General features: G+C 33.0%; 2 protein-coding genes across 2 annotated transcripts in view; one reads left to right on the top strand and one right to left on the bottom strand.

Moving 5' to 3' along the window:
- LOC119066354 overlaps positions 1–24,600 on the top strand; it is a 50,969-nt gene that overhangs the window by 17,291 nt on the left and 9,078 nt on the right. The gene's annotated exons all lie outside the window — the stretch shown is intronic.
- On the bottom strand, positions 15,929–17,885 carry LOC119066047 (gigasin-6-like). The gene is made up of 6 exons (XM_037168271.1): positions 17,631–17,885; positions 17,330–17,565; positions 17,145–17,256; positions 16,789–17,049; positions 16,580–16,727; positions 15,929–16,522 (listed from the first exon to the last, which is right to left on the bottom strand). Exons 1-6 carry the CDS (start codon positions 17,883–17,885, stop codon positions 15,948–15,950), a joined length of 1,587 nt encoding a protein of 528 aa, XP_037024166.1. The 3' UTR covers positions 15,929–15,947.

Raw genomic sequence — 24,600 nt, 5'->3', positions numbered from 1 at the left:
TTGAATCATTATGTTAGTAATCTATACATGACTTCCTATTTGATTTATATTTTCAATGGAATGAACTCTGGTAAAGAATTTATAATTTGATTGCTTTGCATCCTTTGCTACCAAAATAATTAACTGGAATTTAGTGTCAGAGCTACGGATATTGTTTACTTGTGCACAGAGACAATGGAAGAATACAAAATGTTTCAATTTAGGTACATATGCCTAGTTCAAAGACGTAAATAAATTAAGTTTTCTGGCGAACAAAGAAAGTCTTGTCTTGAATTTTCCTCTCATTTTTTTGGTGAAAGAGATACAAAGAAAAACCCTCGAACGAGTGAACGGGAAATTTTTGACTCAGATCATAATGGAAATTTGAACTCCATTCCGTTGAAAACCTGAAACCGAAATTACTTTACCTTTTTGCAGATTCTTATTTCATCTGTTAACGACAGTGGAAAATGTGCGATGAACTATGGCTAATAAGGTCTTATGTCTTATGCCCGTCATAATTAACGAAGTAAAAGATTTTGTTTCAATCTGTTCATTAAACTGATTTTTTGGTGGCGCGGGGTCTAAACTCCAGAAAACTAGCAATATATTAAGCTAAATGCTATAGGGAAAATCTCACAGGAGAAGCTGACATCTTCTGATAGACAATTTGCTTGGGATAAATTCATATCCAAGTATTTCAACGGATTACGGAAGATGAATAACATCAAAAAGACTTTCTCGCCGTCTTTTATAAAAACCTGGAAATTCCTTTTATCGGTTGCACATAAATTCTTCTCCAACAAAGTGACTCTGTTCAGTCGAACTGTAGCTACTTTTACATGCCCGCAAAACGAATCCGATGTTGGTTCAACCATGCGATATTTTATTTACACAAAGTGCCTCAAAACGATTTCTTGGTGCCTTTAATAAAACTTTTCCTTGGAAATTATCATTGAACAGAAGATATTATCCACTGTTTGAAAGATGTTATAGGTTCTCGTTTGGAAGATACGAGTTTGTACAAGGAGGAATCAAGTCATCTGAGTGGAAGCTTGCTTCTGCGAATAATTTGCAAGAATTTTATTTTGATGTGCTTTCACCTGAACAAAATATCGTCGACAAAACGACTTTTCCTTTAAGGGGAAAAATTAAATTAAAAGCTCTAACGTACTCAAATGTTCGCTTTTGATTCTATTGCAATTCATCAACTCGTTAAATATTTACATTCGAGATTACAAATTAATGAATTAGTTTCTCATACAACTAAAACTACGACCGAGCGTTTAGAAAATTATTTTCGATCTGAATCGTATACATAACATAACACGCCAATATTTTTAGAATAAGCTTTTGCGCTGTCAGTATTTTCATCGTATATGACCGAGTTGTATGCATCATTAATCCATAATCAATTTGTTTGTTCGCTTTTTACGATGGCATTTTTTCCATAGATAAATGAAGCAGTTCATCGCTTTCGTTTTAGATGTACTGATTTGAGGCAACTAAGGTTACAGTAAAAAAATAGGACGAGAACAACGCGAAAATCTGCTCACAATATTCATGAAAAAAATGACGGAAATTTTGATCGATGAGTTTGCAATGACATTAATTTCCTGCAAATTAGATTCGATGCTAAGATTTGTCGCTAATGCGGAATAAGTTATATATACATAAGCGAATGTGTGTAACGTTGACGCTATGTTTAGCTGGTGGGAAAACATGAGCGAATATCCTGGAACGGAACGCAAACAACAGGTGAAATAAAATCTGTTTGCCAGAAGGCGTAAAATTATCGCATAGAGTAAAAGGATTTACATCTAAAATGCTCAAACATAATACAATTTTCTATTATCTTCAGCCATAACACTGGCTTAACCATCATACCACAAATCACCCAATAAGTACATCTATATGTATTATGTTGTGTACACACATATTTCACAAATGCGGTATATTTGAGCTTACGTTTATCTTGCTCTCTATAAGAGTTTATCGGCAATGTGATCAAATAACTGGGTGACATGGTAGTTGATATGTTTTTACAGCAGTGTATGCTTGAAGAAAGCCTACATGTATCTACTGTTATAAGCGTTCGGTTGTCTTGACTGTTGCTCAATTATGCTACGCGTGCACGATAAAAAAAAGAACGCTTGTCATTTGCTATGGAAATCATGTATAAATTGTAAAGTAAAAGGTTAATTGGGTACCACAGAACAATATGCTGCGTCGGCAGTCTATAGAAATGTAAAAGTTTGTTTCACCATATAAGAAAGCTTTTCGATCAGAATACCAAGAAACTTGGAAACTTTTCAAGAAGAAAGTTCAATTTGAAATTATATACACAACCGTAAGTTTGTCCATCATTTACTTTATATGTCTCGTAGTTTATTCAATGAATATAGTTTTATATCAACTTTTATTTGAATAGGGTCTCCATTCAAGTTCCCTTTTGCACCATATTGAATTTGAACAATGAACTTCTTTTCGGACAAAGTTTATCCAAACTACTTTGTTAATCAAACAAGCGTTTCTCTTTACCTCAATTTTATCTGCTTAGAAATCGAGTGTAAGATGTCACATTGAACATCCTTTCCGAAAGGAAGCGTAATGTAATTATGTAGGAAGACGAGGGAACAGACCGTAAGAATGGGGAAAAGGGAAAAGAAGAAGCCGAATGAAAGTGAAATTCTTGAAATTATCTTCTATAATTCGACTGTGTGCTGACACATATAGCTTACGTTTTACAACATATATCTTAACAAAACGAACCACTTAACCGAAAATGCCGCAGGTTAAATTAAAGTTTAAAACTTTTACAGCAAAAATGATAAAGTTTTATATTTTTATGTGAAAGTGGTGGAAAATTGAGCACAGAAAATATTATTTTCATTTTTTTTTCGTTACGAAGAGTGCAGTTATACGGATATTATGGAATATACCATCATAAAAAAGGGGTTTCATTTTTATCGTATTATAATAATCTACGAAAAAAAGTCGGCCCTTTGTTTTCTTGTTTTTCTCTGTCATTAATCATTCATTAGATGATGGTTTATATTTATGGTTGTTAAACGCTCCAGTTCTCGTGCACAAAAACACCAAAAAGTAATTTTCTTTAAAAGTGCTTTAAAATGTTTCATTTACTTGTTTATTAGTCTCTGGGAGTCGGTAAAATGGATGTGTAATGTATTATACTACAGATATAGACTTTCTGCCATAGTGGTACACTTACTGTGAAATGATTTGACAAGATTTAACCTTTGCGTGTATTTATGATTTCCGAAAGGATGAAATATTGCCCCTCGTTAACGACTGCAAAAGTGAATTATACCAGTGCGTATTAATCAAATGGTTCGAGCCACTTCAAGAGTACACTCTCTGCTCAACTGTTGTGTGTTATTATACTCAAGCTTCGACGAAAACAAATACATTTTTTCGAGCATTGTTTGCTGATGAAAGTTATGTGTATTTGGATAATAAATCGTATCCCAGTTTGTTATTATTAGGTAGGCTAGGCTAACAGTAATTGCGGGAAAATAAATGATGACGTTCTCGAAAAAACTATAAAGAGCGAAGCTGTTCCGGTTATCTTATGTTAACCTTATTATTACAAACTGTTATATCAAATTGATCCACTCTAACCCGGTAAGCTTTAGCATTTGGAATCGATTTTTACTTGTAGATCTCAGCACAAATTTATTGAATCGTCAAAGGTTAGGTGAATGGCAAACTTTCACCCACCTCACATGATAAAATATGCCACAGCAGCACCGAGTAAAAGGGTGATGCTTCGGTATGTTTATTATGTCTGTAACAGAATTGAGTAGCGAAACTTTGAGTCAAACAATTTGGAATTTATCATTTTTTTCGCAATTAAGCATGACATTTTAATCAACGTAGATTTTGATAGAGCTGAAAGCTGTCGTAATTAAAATCTGTGTAGCACGGTTACACAAATGTAATAGACAAAATCAGACGAAAGGTTGACTGTGAAACTTGAAGTGTTCACTCAAAGAAGGACGTTCGCAGGGCTGAAACTCAGACAGATAAGAGAGCATCATTGTAGAACATAAAAAAAATGTTTCTTGCAATAATCAATTAGATTTCAATCATTCACAATCAATAGCATTGTTATGTAGCATTACCCTGGGTATTATCCGATTCAACCAGTTGGTAATAATGAATGAATTGCATGGATCTAATGAACCTTGTAATAAGAGCAAATAACTAAGCCATTAGAGGCCACTGTAAAATCAACAATTGTAATAATTGCCGCAAAAGGTGTCAGCAATAAGTGGTATATAGCAGATAATAAAGTTCACTTCAAGTGCTAACATCAAACTAAATTTCTGAATGTAGAAGACTCATAAAGTTTGAATAACCTCTTTCCATTCTAGAGCTAAACGCGGGGGGCATCTTGCTAATGGGACCATTCTGTGCCATTGTACCAACTTGAAGTAATTTCACAATTTCTATGATTGTCGTTTCGTACTCTGTAAGTTGATCAACCGGCAAATGTTCAAAAGTCTTCCTATGCTATGAGATATTTACTGTATATCTTGTTGACACCGACACACTCTCTCTCAGATAAATGTAACCCCTCCGTACGTGCTCACTGTTCATGAATCATGAAAAAGTTTTAGTCATATCACGGTAAAGTGATAGATTTGCAATAGAATTTTTGCCTCGATTTTTGCTGAACCATAACTTTACGTTAACATACATTGCACCAGAATCAATAAAAATCAAATACGAACGATATATCCGTTTTCACAGTAACCAAGTGAAACAAAACCAAGCATTAAACGAATGAACGTATATTTTGAAATAGGTTTTATGGCAGAAAGAAATGTAAGACGATTTTCGATTTTGTCAATGGGAATAAAAAGAGTATCGACTTCACAGAGATGGCAAGAGAAAAATGTGATTCTTTTCCAGTTACGGAAGTTGCAATTTTTCCGAGAAAAATGTGTCGGTGTGGTCGGTTTAACGTTTATGTATACATTGTACAGCACTTTAATATTCTCATCTTTTTTAAAGAAGTTTTTAATCCAATTTAAGAAGGTCAAACGCTTTCAATGGGAATGTTAATCACAAGAAAGATTTATCCAAAACCCACATACGGTGAAACCCAAATTTGTGATTCCATTTCGTATGTTGCTACCCGCCCTCACGTCTCCCCTCTTCCCACTCATTGCACAAACAAAACGGAATACATTTTTCTAATTAAAATAAATTTGATTAATTCCCTAGCGGAGCTCCTTTTCAGAAAGGACATCAATGGTAAAAAGTTTTGACTTAATTGCCATTAGAAATTATTTTAATTCAACTGTTGTTCGTGAATGTTCATGATGTTGAACAAGGTTATTATTAGTATAATACCATTTTGTAACAGGTTGCTAAATGCCAAAGCAAAAAGACATATGACAAACAATTAATTCAGTACACGAAAATGTTATTCGACATAATGTTCCATTAACGTAAATTTGAATGCAAATAATCAAATATTTTGCCATGCCGATAATGAATTAATGAAATCAACATGCTATCTGCAATCTACCGTTTCCGGTACTTTCAGCAATTATATTTTATGATGCCGGTGCTAGAACGGTACATAATAATAATGTTGTTGTAGGATGTCGCCTACGAACAGAAGAAAGCAAAAAAAAATTTTTTGAATGAATGAAAATATGGCAACAATATCCGTATGCTCGGTATATCTGCACAAACAAAATTTAATTATGTTGTTCAGTTTAGTGTTACGTGACCAAAAATTTAAAAGACAAAACCAAAACGAAAAAGTTCATTTTATCATCTTTTTCCATCTATACATTTTCGCTTTTCTAACGTTATAGAACAGATAAAACCACCTTTATCCATCCATATATACGGAGGAGGACGATGTTCGCATTTTTCATATTTTTTTATGTTCTATGTGGAATGTGAGCTTAAAGCCGGCGGGAAAACAGAAAAATGGACAAAAGTTTCATGAGAACAAGTCTGATGTATGTTTCGGCGCTAGTCGGCTAGCATATGGTTCTTCTTTTCCCTTTTTGTCCCCCATTTTTTCTTTCGCTCTGTCCCTCTGATCATCATCGAAGATATTATAATCGAAAATTTTTTTCTTATTCTTCTTTTCATTTCACTTTTTTGTGTTGCTGCTGCCGTTGTTGTTGTGTTGTTCAGATTCTTTATGCGTTTAGTCTAAAAACATTTTTAACCACAAAGCCCGTAACACAATAAACTTTCATCACTTTTGGCATTGCGATAAAAAATATTGGGTTTCGTTGTCAAAACTGAACACAATGGTTGAAGGCAATACAGTACATTTTCCTCGGTTAAGGTTCTTTTAATTTTCCATTACGAATGTGATGATGGGGAGACTTTAAAGACATCTTGTTCGATGTCTATATATAAGGCGAATGATTTTCTCGAACTTTTTTTCCTGTATTTTCGTCTGCTTCTGTTTGTAAATCATTAAACAGACAGATAATTGACATGGATTCAATTAAAGAATTAAAGCTTCTCAATTGTCTATCCAATCATTTTGTGATTATTTAGGATGTATACAACAATAAACAGATGTTCTGCTTGCATAATAATTGATCATTATGACGGTAATGGGAAATGAGTTGTCGAAACTGTTGCTCATAATAATTGGAAGCACTTATGTGACATATATTTAATGGAAACTAATTTTGAAAATGCAGTTTAAAGCTCCGATTAAACTGAAAATGAATTTGTTGGAAGAAAAAACTGGGAGAACTTTTCGCAGATGCAATTCTACGGAGATAATTGACTGGGTTAACGTTACTTTTTTGCGGTGCTGTGTAGGTTTGACTGAACATGTCATAAAATATAATCTTTTTTCTTGAAATTTTGACCGTATATTATAGCCATCGTATGAATCGTGTTTGATGTGTTTTGTTGGATTTATTTCGGATTTCATATTTATATCTATTAAATGGACGAGCATCTCCCGTTTTTATTTTACTTCCATAATGGATATAACCATGAGATTTATTCATTGTTTCCAATAACATAAAATGAAAATTGTTTTTCCCTTTCATTTTCAGTTATTTATTACACTGTTGTCGAAGATGTGTGGTGTCTTGAATTCATGTAAACGGTTCCGTGTGTTTTTCGTTTATTTGTTGGGTTTTTTTTCTCGATAAAATAAATGAAAAAGTTTTGAGAGTAATTGAACGTAATATTGTACGTGTGTGCATAGAAGGTAGATTTGCCCATTAAATTACTACAATTTTCAGACAATGGACCATTTTCCCAGTAACATCAACAACAACGGTTTTTAAACTTTCGAAAACTTTGCATTTCCTCTATTTGCCATTGAGATGAATTTATTTCAAAAGTTTATTTTTTGGCAAAATGTCAAGAACAAACTGTATATTACCTATTCCGTTATGTTTACATATAAATAAGGTAAAAGCGATTTTTATTAAATATTCATATTGTTCAAGGAAAATTTTGTATTCCGGAAAATATAACGCCGGACTCGCCGAGATAATTTTGTGATTGCATTTGACAATGATTTGCTTAACAGAAAAAGCTTCCAACCTCCTACAGCTAGTTATGCTACACTATTTTTGCAAACAATAAATGAACAGCATTGCACTGAAAGTGATGACAGGCGATTTAAAATTAAAATTATTTGACTAAAAAATAATTATTTCTATATTTTGTAAATTAGTTAATGGAAAAATTAATTCGAGGAAAACGAAATCAGTACCCGTCATTCACAACGTTTGTGTGTTTGGTAAGTGGCGGTAAATGGAACAACGAGTCATTAATTTTAAGAGAACATCGTAATATTGCCACTAGACTTTCTATTTTAGTTTTTCTACATAATAGGAAAATAATTGCTCCATGACCCATGCTGAATCTTAAACCGCATTCATTCTTCTGTTCAAATATACTTTTCTGTTAGCGATTTTCAAGACACATTTACTTTTAAAAGATAACTGCAAAAGGCACAGTAGAACAATTTTCGTAAGGACGAAATGGTCCAATTGTCTTTTTTCATCTAGCTCAAGCAGATCAGGCCTGTATTGCTGAATGTTCTAGCTAACTTGGCTTAAAAAGTAGAAGACAAGTTCACATAACGAAACACAATATTATATGGGTTGCGGGATTTGTTTGCATTAAAGCCACATGTCTCACAACTGGCGCTAGCTGTACTTAAAGTACTTATGCATCTATTGCCAAACTGTTATTTTGACGTGTAGGCATTATGGCCCACGCCTTCGGCTAGGGCAATAATGTCCTACACGTCAAAATACCAATTTTGGCAACAGGTGCATAATATATATTATCTGTCTAGAACGATAATCTCGAGCTTATCCCTCTAGGGAGTTTTTGTTTCTGTTCTCGACAGATAAAATCGAGGGGTGACGCACTTCCATTTAATCCATTTAATCCATTTAATCCATTTAATCCATTTAATCCAAAAAAATTTTTTTAGTTTTACCGAAATAATTAGGCTACCGACCTGAAAAATTTGTAAAGTAATTGCGAAAAATAGATTTGCACGATCCCCAGCTCGTTTAAGTACTCGTGAGGTATAGGAAAAATTTTTTTGTGAAAAATGGTATTAAATTTATTTAATCCATTTAATCCATTTAATACACTTTACACCAAAAACTCCTAAAAGTGGATTTTTTCGCTTTTTAACATTGTAGTATGAGTTGTAGTACGTGGTTCGATCAAAATCAACAATTTTTAAGACTTTTACAGTATTTGGTAAAATGAACTTTTTTCCTATTTAATCCATTTAATCCAATTTTTATTCCATTTAATCCATTAAATCCATTTAATCCATTTAATCCATTTAATCCATTTAATACCATTTAATCCATTTAATCCATTTAATCTAGAAGTGAGTTACCCCTCGGATAAAATATGATTACTTCACGAAATGACCGTATTTTAAAACCGATCATAGTGAACTTCAAGCAGGGACTATTTTGAGAAATCGAATTTCTCAAAATTTCTCAATTATTTCTCAATTATTTCTCAAAGAATTTCTCAAAAATTTCTCAAAATTCTCAAATTTCTCAAAAATATAAAAAATTTCTCAAAAATTTCTCAAAGATTTCTCAAAGAATTTCTCAAGAATTTCTCAAATTTCTCAAAATTTCTCAAAGAATTTCTCAAAAATAGTCCCTGACTTCAAGACCTATTTTATGATGTAAGACAATTGACTTTACAGTCAAGGGAATAAATACAACAAACGGAAAATACTGAAATGTCTGTAACGCTTGATGGTAACATAATTTGAGTAATTCTGAACTGATTTTCAAAAATTTTACTTGAATCGACGTGGAATAAAAATTCTGAGGGGTAAATTGAGGTTCGATTGATGATTAACTGCAGCAGGCATTGTTTTTCGAAACTTTACCCGACTTTTGTAATTAGGTCTCGGGTGGGCCAGTTCCCTTGACTTAATGGTGATTTTGAATGAGGTATAAAGTTCTTATACATTTGATTTTACTGTTTTTTTAAGTCGTTTTGAACTCATTGCAGCGTCATTTTATTTAGAGAATGGAATTTAATAGTTAAAATAAGTTAATGTTTAAATGACTTTTGATAACTTCAAGGAATCTGGCCCACCCATAAGGTCGGACCTAGTTTTTTCGTTATACACACACGACCCATACCAGATTTACGTCTCTAATATTGGTTTGAAAAGTTTTTTTTATTTAACTTATCACAAACGGCAGGCGTATTAGTTTACTTATCGAATCTATAACTTTATTTGATATATCAACAGATTGAAACGAATTCTGTCACTTTTTATTTAACATACATTTTGCTATATAAGATGACGTTTTCGATATTTCACTATTTATTTTTGTGGTAACGTAAAGGCTTTTTGGGAATTCCTTAAAAAGGAAAAACAATATAGTGTTCTGCCTGGCACCTTAAAGTATTTTTCCCACGTTTTCCCGTTATCGAACAACAAAAGAAAAGAAAAATTGCTCCCATTTTATACAGAGAAAACAATATGACGTGATCCCATGCAGAGTTAAGGAATTACCCTTTCCATGTTCTTTATCGAAATTCATTACATTAAATTGAAACTACTCAGATTCTTTCGTAAAAGATCTTCAACCGAAAACTTGTTGAAAATTTATATCACATTCCGTCCCCTCGAACTGAGAAAACATGTTCGTTCAACATATATGTGTCTATAGATAGGTGTATATAATACTTGATTAACCTACCCCAATATTACGATTATACCACGAAAACCTTTTAAATCAAATATTTTTTCAGTCATAAAAGATTTGCTGTGTTATTTTCGTAAATATGTGTGCACACGTGAAAAAGTTTATATAGATAGATACGTATGTGGTGTGGCGCTTACATGTTTATTCCCGTTATTTAGTTTTTGGGGTTTGTTTACGAGCGAATATGTGAAAATAAAACTTTTTTTTATTTGAGTTGTTTTTCGATTTGTCTGTTATTTTTTTATTTTTTTGTTTTGTTTTGTTTAAATCCACCTAAAGTGGATGTGTATGAATACACAAATAAAGTCCCAGTGAGAGAGCACAGCATATACATATTTATACAAAACTCCCACATGAAATCAATGTAAAAAATTCATTTATACTATCACCGAGTATCAATGTGACGATATGGCATAGCTTATAAACGAAAAAAAAAAATATTTTTTCCAAATTGTATATGTACCAAGTGTGCCTGCGGGAATGAGAATGGGGTAAATACATACGATTATTATTCACTCTATGCTTCAAAAAAAAAAGTTTAAATTTTAACCCAAAAAAGCAGATGTTCACTTGGAAGAATCACGACTTCTGGGTGCTATTGCCAATTATGATGAGAAAAAAAATCCTTTGAATCTGTACAGAAATGTTAAAAAGAAAAGAGTAGACGAGGCCATTTTTCGTTTCCCTTTTTCGAAATATAATTTTTGTTTATTCACGCTGAAAGTTGAATTTAAACATTCGACGAGAATAGAAAAAAAAACGAAAAATTGTTTTTTTTAACAGAATTGCACAAGTTTAAAGATTGAAATTTAGGAACTTGTTCAAGTAAAAAGTACTACACAATTTAAAACTTTGAATATTAAGCTGATTTATTGGAAAGTTTAACGGAAACCGAACAGAATTATGTGTAACATTGAATCACGTTCATAATAATCTGAATTTTTCAAATAAATGCTTTATTACATTTTCCATTTCCCGCATGCATCGATATAATTCACGTATATACCATTATCTATACACACGTTTCGAGTCATTCAGAATAGTGCAAGCAATGTATTGAGTAAGAGAAATAGAAAATTACTTCATACTCTTGGTACGAAATGTTATAAAAAATTTATTGTCTGGAAAAAATAATAATAAATGATACGCTTTCAAATGATTGCTCGAAAAGTTATTCCATTGGACGTGGGTATAAGAAAATGTAATGAACATTTACGATATAATTACTTATTTATAAAGTTTTGTGAAATATTGACAGGCGCTCTTTCAATTTCTTTCCTCCGCTTCGTCTCAACGTCTTATTCATTCGTTGCCTTTCGAAAATGATACATCTATTGGATACAAAAGAATTTAATATTTCGAATTTTATTGGAAAATTATTTATAAAAATGTCAGAAATAAAATACATCTTTCAACAAAAGAAATCGTTATAAATAATTCAATTAAAGTTGTGCTGTTGCTGTTTCTCTTTTTCCTATTCATTTAAAACATTGTTACAACAGTTATACACAAAAAAACTTTTAAATTTTACAGGAAACTTACTCATAAAGTAATAGTTACGGACTGTTAGATTTCATTCGGATTATCGAACAGTATTGTTCCGATAATGGCAATGACATGTGCAATGTAAGGGAAACGTTGCTAGATGTTTTGACTTAGTTGAACACAATAAATTCCCTTAAACTTTTAAACATCTTTTTTCAACTCATGAGTCTGGAGGCGAGTTCCGGAATCCGGTCCAGCGTTTTTTCTGGGTGCCGTCAGCCCAATTCAGCTTCCATCGCTTTTTTTTTTATTTTTGTTTTGTTTAAATGGAAAATAGCTTTTCCGGCCGTAAAAGCGGTTTTTAAGAAAAAATTAAACTATCTCCTGAATAAGACAACACTTTTCGAAAATTCTTTTTTTTTCTTGGAAGCCTGATCAATGGTATTTCGTGGAACACGATTATTATTGGTCCATCAACTTTTGAGTCCTAGAAATCTCAGTAGTCAGAGGAAATTCCAGTATTTCGCAACTAAGCTGGTTACATAGAAAACTTTATAATTGTGGAATTCCACTACCTCAAACGTCGCTAAAATCTTAAATGAAGCCTCAACCCCTTCAGATGAACCCCGAAGAAATTACTGTGAAGTTCATATTTCTAGGTCAAGATATACGACCCAAAACTGAGTGGACCAATGAGGAGTGATAAATTGTGAGGAACTGAGCTCTACTTATCTCAAGAATGACATAGTGCCAGCAAAGAATCTAAAAACTCCGATAAAAAATGCGTAAAGTCCTTAGGTACATCTGGGAAGAACGCCAGGAAGAGGTGTCACACCAATGAATTGTATATTGTGCTGTTGGTTATCATCATAAAAAAATGTTTTTCGGCTTTGAAACATCGAATTAATGCCATTTTGGTGCAATATCGATCATAATGCTGTGTTATATAAATAAAATACTGCTGTTGACGGTCATCCACAGCATCCAGAGCTATTTTTGTGACCAGGATACAATTTTAAAATGTTGATTCTAGGTTGTTCTACAAATCTACTCAGAAAATATTAATTTCCTGTCACTATTTAGCAGAAGGAAAGTTATGAATAATATCGGAAAATCTGACTTCTAGGAAGTGTGAAAGTCCTGGTCTATGTCTCAAAATACAGGCTTTCTAAAAAGCTTGATCAAATCGGTTTCGAACTGTCTGTGTGAGGTTTACCTCAAAGTTTCGCTCGAAAAAAATGTTTTTCCGCGAAATATTGGTACTTGGCTTTCAATGAAAAAAGGATTTTCGACAAACCTTGTCTTTCAGGATATATTTGAATTTTTAATATTTTCGTATCGCCTATCTACTATCTACTGTAACCAAACTCTAGCGTCTTACTTTCCGTCTCTATAGTTCGTTTTTGTTGATACGACTTTTTCTTTTTTATATATGTCGTTTAATTAATTTGTGAATTTGCTATATTTTGTTTTTCGCGCAGAACATTAGTATAAGGATCTTCCTTTTTGCGAGGGGTAATCACTGATTTACTAGCTCAGTAAATCACGGTAAATCACGGTAAATCACAGTAAATCACAGTAAATCAAGTAAATCAAAAATGAAGTTTCTACTAAATTTGAATCTATTTACTTCAATTTGTATTAGTTCATGAAATTTATCCTATATGTTTACGGCCACGATACTTTGAAATGTAATCCAGTGACAATTAAAAATTTTTCAAAAATTTTTCAAAATTTTTTGTGATTTACCGTGATTTACTTGATTTACTGATTTACTAGTGATTACCCCCTTGCCTTTTTGTTCTAAATTATTGAATAAATTAAAATCGAAATTAATCGACTAATTTGTGAACATCTTTGTGGCCAAAAATGTATTGAAATCGAAATTATACCGATTGATTTTGTTGGTTACTGTATTATATGACTTCGTAATGGAATAAGTTAGTGTAGTCAGTTTGTTTTTATTGAATTACCTTTATAAGCTTTTAAATAATCTGCACGGGAAGCCATATAATTTCATTTGAAGTTTATTATTTTCTATTAAATTTGAAGACGAATAAATTGTTGAACAAATAAGGCCATTTACAAAGGGAAATATATCATGTTACGAATTCAGTAGCGAAGTTTCAAGTTTTAAGTTATAATTTTCTGATTACGGTATACAGAATATGTAATTAACTTATCAATATAATAAACCATACACATGCCAACCGACTGTCGAATAGAGTTAATTACATAAAATATTTGGTTCGTTCCGGACCTACGTATTGAATGCTGGAATATGTGGTGTGTACATATCAAATTTTACAACGATATAACAAACCACTTCAAACAACCACTTAAAATCAACGTTTTCACTTCAACTGATACGACCTTATAAACACTTGTTCAGTTTGTCTTTGTCATCCAATTATTGATTTTGTAATATTGTGATAAAAGTTCTCCGACTAAAAAGAACAATTCGAAAAGTTTTTTTTTCTTCTGCTCTTCGCTCATACAAGTTGTTCGGTAATTTATCTTTTAAAAGTTCAAAAGTTTAAGTTAGACCTGGCATAACAAATGATTTCTGTACATTTTTGTTACAGAAACATTGGATGGCTTAATATAATTGGTTTTCTTTAAAATATTGTTTTAATTGAAATAACAAATTCCTGTTGCCTCATTCTATCATTAGAGAAGCAACATGTTCCAACGTCGCTTAGAACCCATATATGTGTCGTGCGATATTTTTGACGCCAGATTTCAACGGGTAACATTCAAATACCAGCTAAAATTAGAAATTCTGTACTTCAACTTACATTGTTTAAATGGTCTTTTCGAAATCAGTTTTTGAAATGATAAATTGATTGTTGGAAGACGTAGAAGATCTTTCGTAAACGATTTGGGAAAATTATTTGAGCTTCTGTTGAGCTAGCGATTTGACTAACTTCATGTAAAAAATGTTTAGTGACTTTGATATGACACTAGATACAATCAAAGGTCTTATAGGAGGAGGTTATGTTAATAGCTGGGGCAGTTATGGCAAAAACTTTGGTAACTTATGTCGATATTACCATACAAACTTCTGGTAAAATTCAAGTTTTCTTATTAAAAATGCAGAGAGATGATAATAGATGGCGTTGCCTCAACATAAAAGACTCTGAGCAATTTCTGCTGACCTTTCTCGGGCTGGGCAAACTGCTACACCAAATCTATTTTTTATTTAACATTTTTAACCGTCTTCTGTTACATTCATTTAAACAAAAATGTTCTTACATTTTTACCGGTTCATCAGTACCACGCGCGTACTTTCAACTATTTCACCAGTATAAACCCTTTTGTTTGTATAAGTGGATCAGCTGAAACGATATGTCTCACATATTTAAAAGTCACGAACTGTAAGTTGAAGGACAGCATCAAAGTTTACTGACTCTACGCTTCTCTGAAGTGTAATTTATATGCGAAACTCATATACAATCAATTAAAAAGTATTCATTTCCAAAAAAACCATACAATTCAAATCAATTCGATCGGACTTATATCTGCTGTGCGATATGACCTTGAAAATTCATTTTTTTTACTGATTGATTACGTCATGATTTGAAAGTCTTATCGCACAGCAGATATAAGTCCGGTGAACTTTTCCCGGTGTATTAGTGGTGTTTTTAGCGAGCGAGCCCTCCCGATAACCGTAGAACCATAGCACTGAACAAAGAGCTAGAGCCAGAATTTTCAAGAGGGGCCTTCTCGACGCAGTAGTTCAAATTTCTCTTATTTTTAAGTAAATTAATTGGAACGCAGTAGCATTTTTCAAAAATGAAGGGCCAAAGGACCATTCAAAAAATCTGTTTAGTGCTATGGTAGAACGCATATGGTTTTTACGATCAGCACTCTTCTACGTCCCTGACGATGGACTAGCGGGCTGAAACGGTAGCCTTTAGGGAAGACAGGTAGATAGCTCACTTAACGTCAACCATAAAAAGTGCTTTGACGAGTTTAGGCATTGAGGTTTTAGCTTTTCTTTATAGGCATTTCAGGGAAAGTCGTTTTCCTATGATTCACTTCAGGTTATACTTTTCATTGAGTATAAAGAAGTTAAATAGGTTTTGTCCACAATGCATGTTATTTTTTAGATGACAGTCCACCATTCAAACATTTAGCGATTAGCGTTAGTGTTACCGTCTTTGTATTTAGCGTCGAAAAATCTGACGGTCTACTCAAAACACTTCAAAATTTCTCTTTTCATTTATTTAAAAGTTATTCAGGTCCACAGCTTGACGGACTCCAAGGAATAGCTGGAAATGTATCTAGAGTTGCATTTTTGACGAACTGAAATTCTAAGTTGTTAAAGTCCACTCGTAGCAACACCGAGTCAACAATTCCAAAATCAATCCAAAAGTTTAGCGGTGCCCTCAAACCTGAATAAAAATAGTCCATGATCGTAGTGTCCCAATGTACACTGAAATTAGTATTGGATCCGGGAACTTGTTGCAATCGCCCGTGTGCCCACTCGCTAAAGTATAATTGCAGAGCATTTAGTTCAACTTTATTCCTTATTCGGCTGTAATGTAAAACTGTTGAGACTCTGTTTGCTTTGTGACCATCGAAGAGATGTTCTTCGATAAAGTGATTGTCAAATTTCCTGTTTTTGGATTCAATTTCCTCCAACGATCGATTTGTTCCTCGTATCAGTTCGAAGATGTTCACAGATGTAATTTCGTGTGAAGGATAGTTCATAAGTAATCCCGGACCATTAGAACAAATAAAAATTCCAATTTTTGTTGCGGGAAAGAGACACATATCGCAAACGTATGGAGGCCAGTATCCGCCATCTTCAGAAAAAGGTCAAAATTTGCATGGACTCTCAACTAGTAGATTGACTAACTCACGATGAATAACACTCCATCCATCATATAAAGCTGAAAAAAATCCCTGAGCTGTTCCCAAATCACCGTAAACGCTTGAATCAGCATCGTCTCTCCTACTGCCTCGAAAATCGAATCCGTTCGATATAGTGTACAACCAATTCATCACATTCTAAAATCGATTTAAAAATAAATTGCCTTAACTGCTACGACCGAACGCAAGTTTAACCAACCGTTGGCACAATTTGTCTATTACCCACACGTCCTTGACTCAAATGAAATTCCATGTACTTAGCCATGTCATTGGCCGTGGACAAAATGCCTCCAGTTCCCAGACCCACGTGAATTCTTCGAAGTTGGAAAATATCAAATTCGACAAGGGTTCCATTCCTGAGTATATATGGCTGAGACATATCGGGAAGTGATTCATAGACTCCATCAAAGTCAATGCAGGTAGTGTTTTCCATGCCAATGTCTCTTGCAAGTGAAAGTGTCTAAATGAAGGATTCGCAAGAAAATTTTGTATTTGAATCCAAATTCAGCTCGTATAGACGAAGAGATTGCAGTTCCATTATAGTGACCTGCTTACCATATTTCGTAGTGTTGTTCCTGCAATCGCTGCTATGAGTTCTCCAGCAAGTGCAACCATGTTATTGTTGTAATGATAACCATTTCTGAATTCACACACTTGTGGAATATACCTGGAACGACTACGAGTAATGGGTTGCCTCTTTAAAACAGCCACAATTCTAATTGTAAATTCTTAATTCTTACAACGCGTATTCCTCAGCGGTCATAGTGCCAAAGAGCAGATCTATTCCTCCATTTAATAAACATGTACGATGAGCTAGAATGTCTCTGAAAGTCGTTTGTTCGGCTCTATACCGGTCGCTTAATGTGAAATTGACGGTGGGTGGAATCAATTTTGCAATGGGGGTGTCTAGCACCGCAGCGCCTCGTTCAGGATATAGTTCATTCAATGTTTTAACAACCAGAACAGCCGTAAAGCTCTGCGAATTTGCAGCCGGAAATTTCGGGTACAGTTTTGTGGTAAATAGAGTTAACTTTCGATTACCTTGGTTGTCGAACCGATCGCAAACAATGTATTTTGGTCGACCGTAAGGCCAGCGGTAATGTTCCTCATTCCGTATCCTTTCGAAATTAGAACTGTCCCATTTCGCACTACGGATAATCCTACGCCTGGTATCTCGTTGTTTCGCATGAACACATTTTCGACAAAATTATCAATAGATCGTTCCGTTTCAGCGTCGAACGCGAAATTCGACGCGATCAAATAGATGGAAATTAGAGTGAAAATTGAAAAATTCATTGTTCACCGAACGGTCGCACGTCTTCATGGATTTAAAATTGGATTTAAACTAAAAGTAAATTGCATTGGATCAACAGGCAGTTTTGCGTCGAAATTGTCTTTGTTTCTAAATCTAATCTCTGATTAAGCCGAGATTAATGATACCAATGTTTCGATACTGATATGACAAATTTGGTTTTGTTTAAAGATTTATTTAATTATTTACTCGTATAGGTGGTTAATTAGTACTCATAATCAATCGAACAAACAGCAAATTCATACTTGCACTTAGCGCATTTCGCACTACACCCAATCCTACACCTGGTATCTGATTGTTCATTTTCGACCAAATTATCGATAATTCGCTCGGTGTCAACATCAAATGTTTTTTTGGCTTTAAAACTGAAATGAGACGAAACCACACAACATAAATAAAGGAATTTTGTTTTAGTTAGAAATGTATGGGTGGAGACTTACAACGTTACATTTCCAACTTAATTTGCATTTATTATTACGTGGAGAGTGCCCGTGGGTTGAGGAAAAGTAAAAAAAATATCAAGTTTCACGACAGAGTAAAGTTATTTTTTATTTTACTCTGCCGTTCGAGTTTGGTTGCTCTTTTGATCGATATGTTTCAAATGGATTTTGGTGCAAATTCTTGTACTTCATTAGTTTTAGCATACATTTTGTCATATAAGACGACATCAGCAGGAGTTAACCATTTATTGCTTGTCGTTGTTGTCGATAACAGATGACGTTACTATGACTTTACTATGTTGTTTTCACCTTAGAGTAATTTGTAATTATATCTAGAGAGGAAATTTGTACGACGTACGACGAAATGTGGTCCCAACATCAGTTTGTATAACATACACATTTCGTATACTTTTACACCAATACAAGTATGCGTTAACGCTTTTTCGCTTTTGATGGTTCAATTTGCCCTCTTAATTAAGAGGGCAAACACACATAGCAATAAACATTTCGTATTTCATGTCGGGACCACATATTTTACGTAATTTTGTTCGAAATTTCTTCTCTAGATATAAATAATTACTCTAAGGTTTTCACTCATTTCATCTTCGGTCATTCACATATTCCTTTGTGCAACAATGAAAATTCTCTATTTTTGAGGTGTGTCATATGCCCAAAATCTTTCGTTATATTTTCTCTCACACTGTTCACCATAATATCAATTTTTTAACCGCACTACGTAGCCATGGAGTGCCAGCGCAATACGTTCAAATCATAATAGACATGTACAAAGATGTAACCACTAAGATTAGATACACAGCTGGAACTTCGGAGACTTTCTTCGTGCTACTTCGAGTACACCAAGGCAGCGTACTCAGTCCACTGCGTCTTTCCTAGTGTTATATGCGCGTGTGGAAATTTCCCGGTATCTAAAATCGTAAATTTGATTTTTCGCCACATATTTTTCCCGATTTTTTCGATTTCCCGGTATCTAAAGAATTTTTCTGAAAACTTCCCGGTATCCAGGATACCGCGGATAGCGTGAATTTCCACACGCGGTTATATGACAATTTTTTAACTGATCCTGAATCATTTTCTTTAAACATCTGTAACAAAAGTTTTTACCAAATTTTCTTTTGAAGACTAAACAACCACTCTACTCTTCTGATGTTTGCTACTTCAATGGCTACCGATGAGTTATCCTAATTATAAAATACAAAAATTACTCATACTTTTTGAAGGATATGAGGGTTTCAGCGACTCTATGTACCGTGTTTTCAGAAAAATGTGTTCTAAAAATCCAACACAATCTTTCCATTTTACATACTTCAATGCACGAAAACTTTCTGAGAACACAGTTACAGTACCCAAAAAATTTGAATCAAAACCATGTAAATTGTTTGCATTGTTTAAAAAAATAATTCGGTTCTTTGAATGATGCAAATATTTAGGCAACTCTATTTGATGTAGAATAATATTCCAAAAATACCTGCAACCATTTAATATTTTTTATACTCAGTGACAATTGTTTTAATGTTAATTTGTTTTCATGTTTCTAATTTCTTTGATCCAGTTCTGTATGTATCAATTAACCTATTCACATACAGAATCGTCTAACCGTATAACTAATGAAAACAGTCAGCATCCGAAAATATAAAACCTATTCCCACAAATAACTCCATTGTTCGATGAAATATATTTATTTTTCATCACAATTCGCAAACTTAACAAATCATTTTAGTTTCCATTTAGCTAGCAAAGCCAGGCCACAATGTTTGACAAAAAATAAAAATAAATACAAAATTTTGTGACCTTAATTGAATTGAACAAACTTATTTTGGATTTTTAAATTGAAAATATAAAATATAAATCCTTCAATCCCCCGAAAATAGATCGATCTTTAAATGTGAATGGAACGAAATGCAACCAAAAAAATAAATTTAAAAATAAAATATAGTTTCCCACATCCCAGTCAGTGTAGCATGAGGAATCTATAAATTATTGGCTGTCTGAAATATTGAGGATATTTTAGGATAACGAAACCGCATTATAAACTTGTCGATATACCGTTACTGCATATAATGTACAATATACATGTAATACGCTATCATGATTGGATATATAAAATTCATCAATTTATGCTTTAAAAATATGTTCGAAAAAATAGACAATGCTATTACTGAGTGCATATTATTTTGCTACCAACTACGGTATCCACGACATAGACAATACGAGGGATTGGAAAATGAAAATAGATTCACAGGATTATGGTTTTTGCTAAAAATATATTTTTTGACAAAAATAGAAATTGAATTTCTATGTTTTTATGCTTATGCTTTCGGCTCAAAAATGAAATTTTATTTAAAAATAAATAAATTTTCCGGACTTTGTGATATAGAAGGGTATTTTCGTACACTGTTCCTCCCGAAAAAAAGGAAAAAATGTCCTAAATATAGACAAAATAGACGAATACAAAACAAGACGAGAAAAATAAAGCTGCTAAGGTATAAAAATACAAAATGGAAAGAATATCATCACAACATTATGTAGGAAGAATATATTCCATCCATCCACGGTGGGAAAAGTTTCTACATACCATTTTATAAGCTTTGCTTCACGATTTTTTTTTTGATATATTCTCGAGAAAAAGGTATTAATGTCAGCACAGAACATCACATTTTTAGGCACTATATTTATGGCGAAATTTTCTACCATCCACTTCGTGTAGAAAAATATATATTCACCATTATGCCACACTCCACAAAACACCTATATCACAGCATATTTTCAGGGATTGTATGCTTATAAGTTGATGGCGAGGTTACAGCGGGGACAATATGATGTATTGTATTTATATGATAAAAAATTAGAAAGTACTCGAAAATAAACATGTCATATCGTAATTATAATATAATGTTATTATGTTTGTCACACAGTCGAGCTCTGTGCAGGATTATTTATCCATTTATGTTTTTCCATGCATGACATATTAATGTGTAATAAAAAATAATTAAATTCAATTCGGTGTGTGACATGGGCTGGAGCTATAAATATAATTTTATTTTAATGAATTTATATGCGAATCAATTGAATTTCCATTCGATTTATTTAATTTAAGTTTGGGGTTTTTTTTAATCAAAATTTGATTTATTAATGAAACCAAGTCTGCTCGATCCGCACATCCCACATTCAACTATGTTCCATTTAAAACTGCTCACTCAATATCAAAATTTCGAAAACTAAATTTTAAATTAATTAACAGAGACTCACTCATTACTAATTAAATCCAAACTATAACCCAAACATTGCAGTGTAAAAGTGGATGCTAAAAGGAGAAGTTTATGGAATTATACCAACACTCTAATATTTATTCATCGCTTCTACTCTTTGCATCAGATATGTTCAAATAAAAAAAGAGCAACGACTACCACGAACTGGACCCCATATAACATTTTCATTTAATTACTTATTCACTTTTGTAATCAATTAAGTTGTATAACGACTTTAATCATCATCGCATTAAATAGTTTCAGTGTAATGGCCAAAAGTTTTATTATTACCATTTCCCTTTGTATGCGAAAATAATAATGAAAATTTCGCTGCATACGAAACATTTTTAATTACAAAATATTCGAAACATAATATAACGTAAATTTGTTCTTATGCTTGCATCCATTGCTGGTTGTAAGTTCAAAAATTGTTGTAAAGTATTTAACTTGAAGAGGAATTAATGTTTAATTCATTTTATCCTCCACATGTATATATCAAAGAGCCGAGCTAAGAAACAATAATTTCATTTTAAGAAGCCTGCAAGCAGTAAACCTATGAAATTTATTTTATATACGGAGCAACCACCTGAATATTTATTTTTGAATCAATTATAAATTGTGTTTTATGTGTGTGCATGACATACAATTAGATTCTCGTTCGCAAATTGCTAGGCTCATTAATATTATACATAAATAAAAGCTCTGAAAATAACAACAAATTGAAAATGTTGCCACACAGCAAACATTTCACGAAGCAAACTTATTATTTTCGATTATTACCTCGAAATATTAATCAATCAAAATTGGGTTTGTTTGCATTCATTTCATATTATGTACACACAAGACAGATATATTCAAAATTTGAACGTTTTAATTGACTGTTAAATGGAACTATTTAGTCAATTGGGAATAACAATTTTCTGGTCCATTATTAGATTGTAGATATAGTCACGACTGTTAAGCCATCCATTAGTCATTTTGCATACATCCGAATCCTAAATATCTCTGGCTGGACAAACCCAACGAAATTGTTTTTTTTGCACTCAGGTAAAGCTGTTAAATTCATTGTCCTAAAGTATGTAAGAGATTCGGTACCACTAAGCATCTTCTTCACACCATCGAGCTCGAACGGGGGGTGACACACTTCTGGATTTAATGGTATTAAATGGATTAAATGGAATAAAAATTGGATTAAATAGGAAAAAACTCACTTTATCAAATACTTTAAAAGTCTTAAAAAGGCATGATTTTGATCGATCCACGTACTACAACTCATTGTACAACGTTAAAAAGCGTAAAATTCCACTTTTAGTAGTTTTTAATAGACTAGGCCCAGCCTTTTGGGCGGGTCAGGTCCCTTGACTGACAATTTTTTCAATACATTTTTAATCAATTTCATTTTATTTTCCGTTTTTAAACTTTCGAAACATCACAAAAACCTTCGCTTGAGTACAAATTCTTTGGTGAAGTACTTTTTCTGTACGGCCAGATAATCAAAAATGAATCATAAATCACTTCGCTCCGCTCTCACACTCACGGGAGTTTTAAAGTTTTCTGTTTGCTTTTTTTTAGTGTCATTCCATACATTTGAATAACGATTCAGAAATTGATTTTTCATAAAATTTTATAAATATATTATGGCATGTTGTGAAATCTGCTACTTTTGCCCTTGATAGCTGACTATCATGCGTGATAGTTGACTTTCACCTGACTATCCCTGACTAAAGCCAACTATCACCGTGATAGCTGACTTTCACCTGACTGTAACCAACTATCACCGTGATAGCTGAATATAACTAACCGACAAAATCAAATTTTATCAAAGTAATCTTTTTCGATTGATTGAATTTCCAACTGTGGAAAATACTGTTTTTCTGGAATAACTTCCAGATCCTTAATCCCACATAGCCCATCTTCGAACTTAACCTCAGGAATTCAATTCTGTGTCGATAAAAAAAAAATTGTAATTGGTTGAGCAAAATTACAAACAAAATATTGGGACAAACAATTCCGTTTTTCATAACATTTCATACAACCTTCGGGACAGACATTATAGGGTATTTTCCGGCATAAGACCCTGACTTCCAGTCAAGGGAATTAAATAAAAATACCATTTTTAACAAAAAAATTGTTTTCTATAACTCACGAGTACTTAAACGCCCTGAAAATCGTGCAAATTTTTTAGGTGGATAGTCGAAATATTTCGCTAAAACAATTTTTTTTTGTTTAATGGATTAAATGGAAGTGCGTCACCCCTCGAGCTCGATAATCGGGGCATATTTTTAAGAATTTCCTTGGTTTTTGTTAGAATTTTAGGAGTGTTTAAGAATTTTATCAGAATTATTGACTTATTACATACGAAAAGGATAAGCATGTATCACCTGTGTTATCGTCGAAACATTACTTTTTCATTAATCTCTTACTTTACTACATATAAGATACATACTTTAAAAGAGGACATTATAGAACATTTTTATTATTCATATGTTGTCGTAACATATGAATAGCCTTACTTAGCAATCTGAGAGTGCTGCAAAAGTACACGAGAGACGGCTGTAGACGCTTGTATCTGAAGTTCGCAAAAACAAAATCTGAGTAAAGATGACAAAAGGTAAAAACTCAACCCCCAAATAATCATTCCAGGTACAAATTTTGAATCGATTAGATCGTTAAACTGTCATATTTCAACTGCGTGTAATAATGTTTAAATGCTGTCGTTTTCTTGCGACTCTGATAATATTTCCGTTGATCTCAAAGGATTTTTAATTTCAATGAGCGTCACTGCTAAAATTCTACAAACTTTTTTAGCGTTCTACCTAACTCAATAACTCAAAAATATATGCTTGAGCCAATTAAAGCCTTCTGTTCGAGTAAGATTAAGTCACTAATTTCTTTCCGCGTGCTTTATCTCATTATTTCACTACGTTATCTAAACAATACCACCTTTACCCGCAGTTTTGTTTACTCCGTCTATATCGACATGCTATATTGTA

This window comes from Bradysia coprophila, chromosome IV (genome assembly GCF_014529535.1).
Source record: "Bradysia coprophila strain Holo2 chromosome IV, BU_Bcop_v1, whole genome shotgun sequence".
NCBI classification, from domain to species: domain Eukaryota; kingdom Metazoa; phylum Arthropoda; class Insecta; order Diptera; family Sciaridae; genus Bradysia; species Bradysia coprophila.
This window is presented reverse-complemented; position numbering and strand designations above follow the sequence as displayed.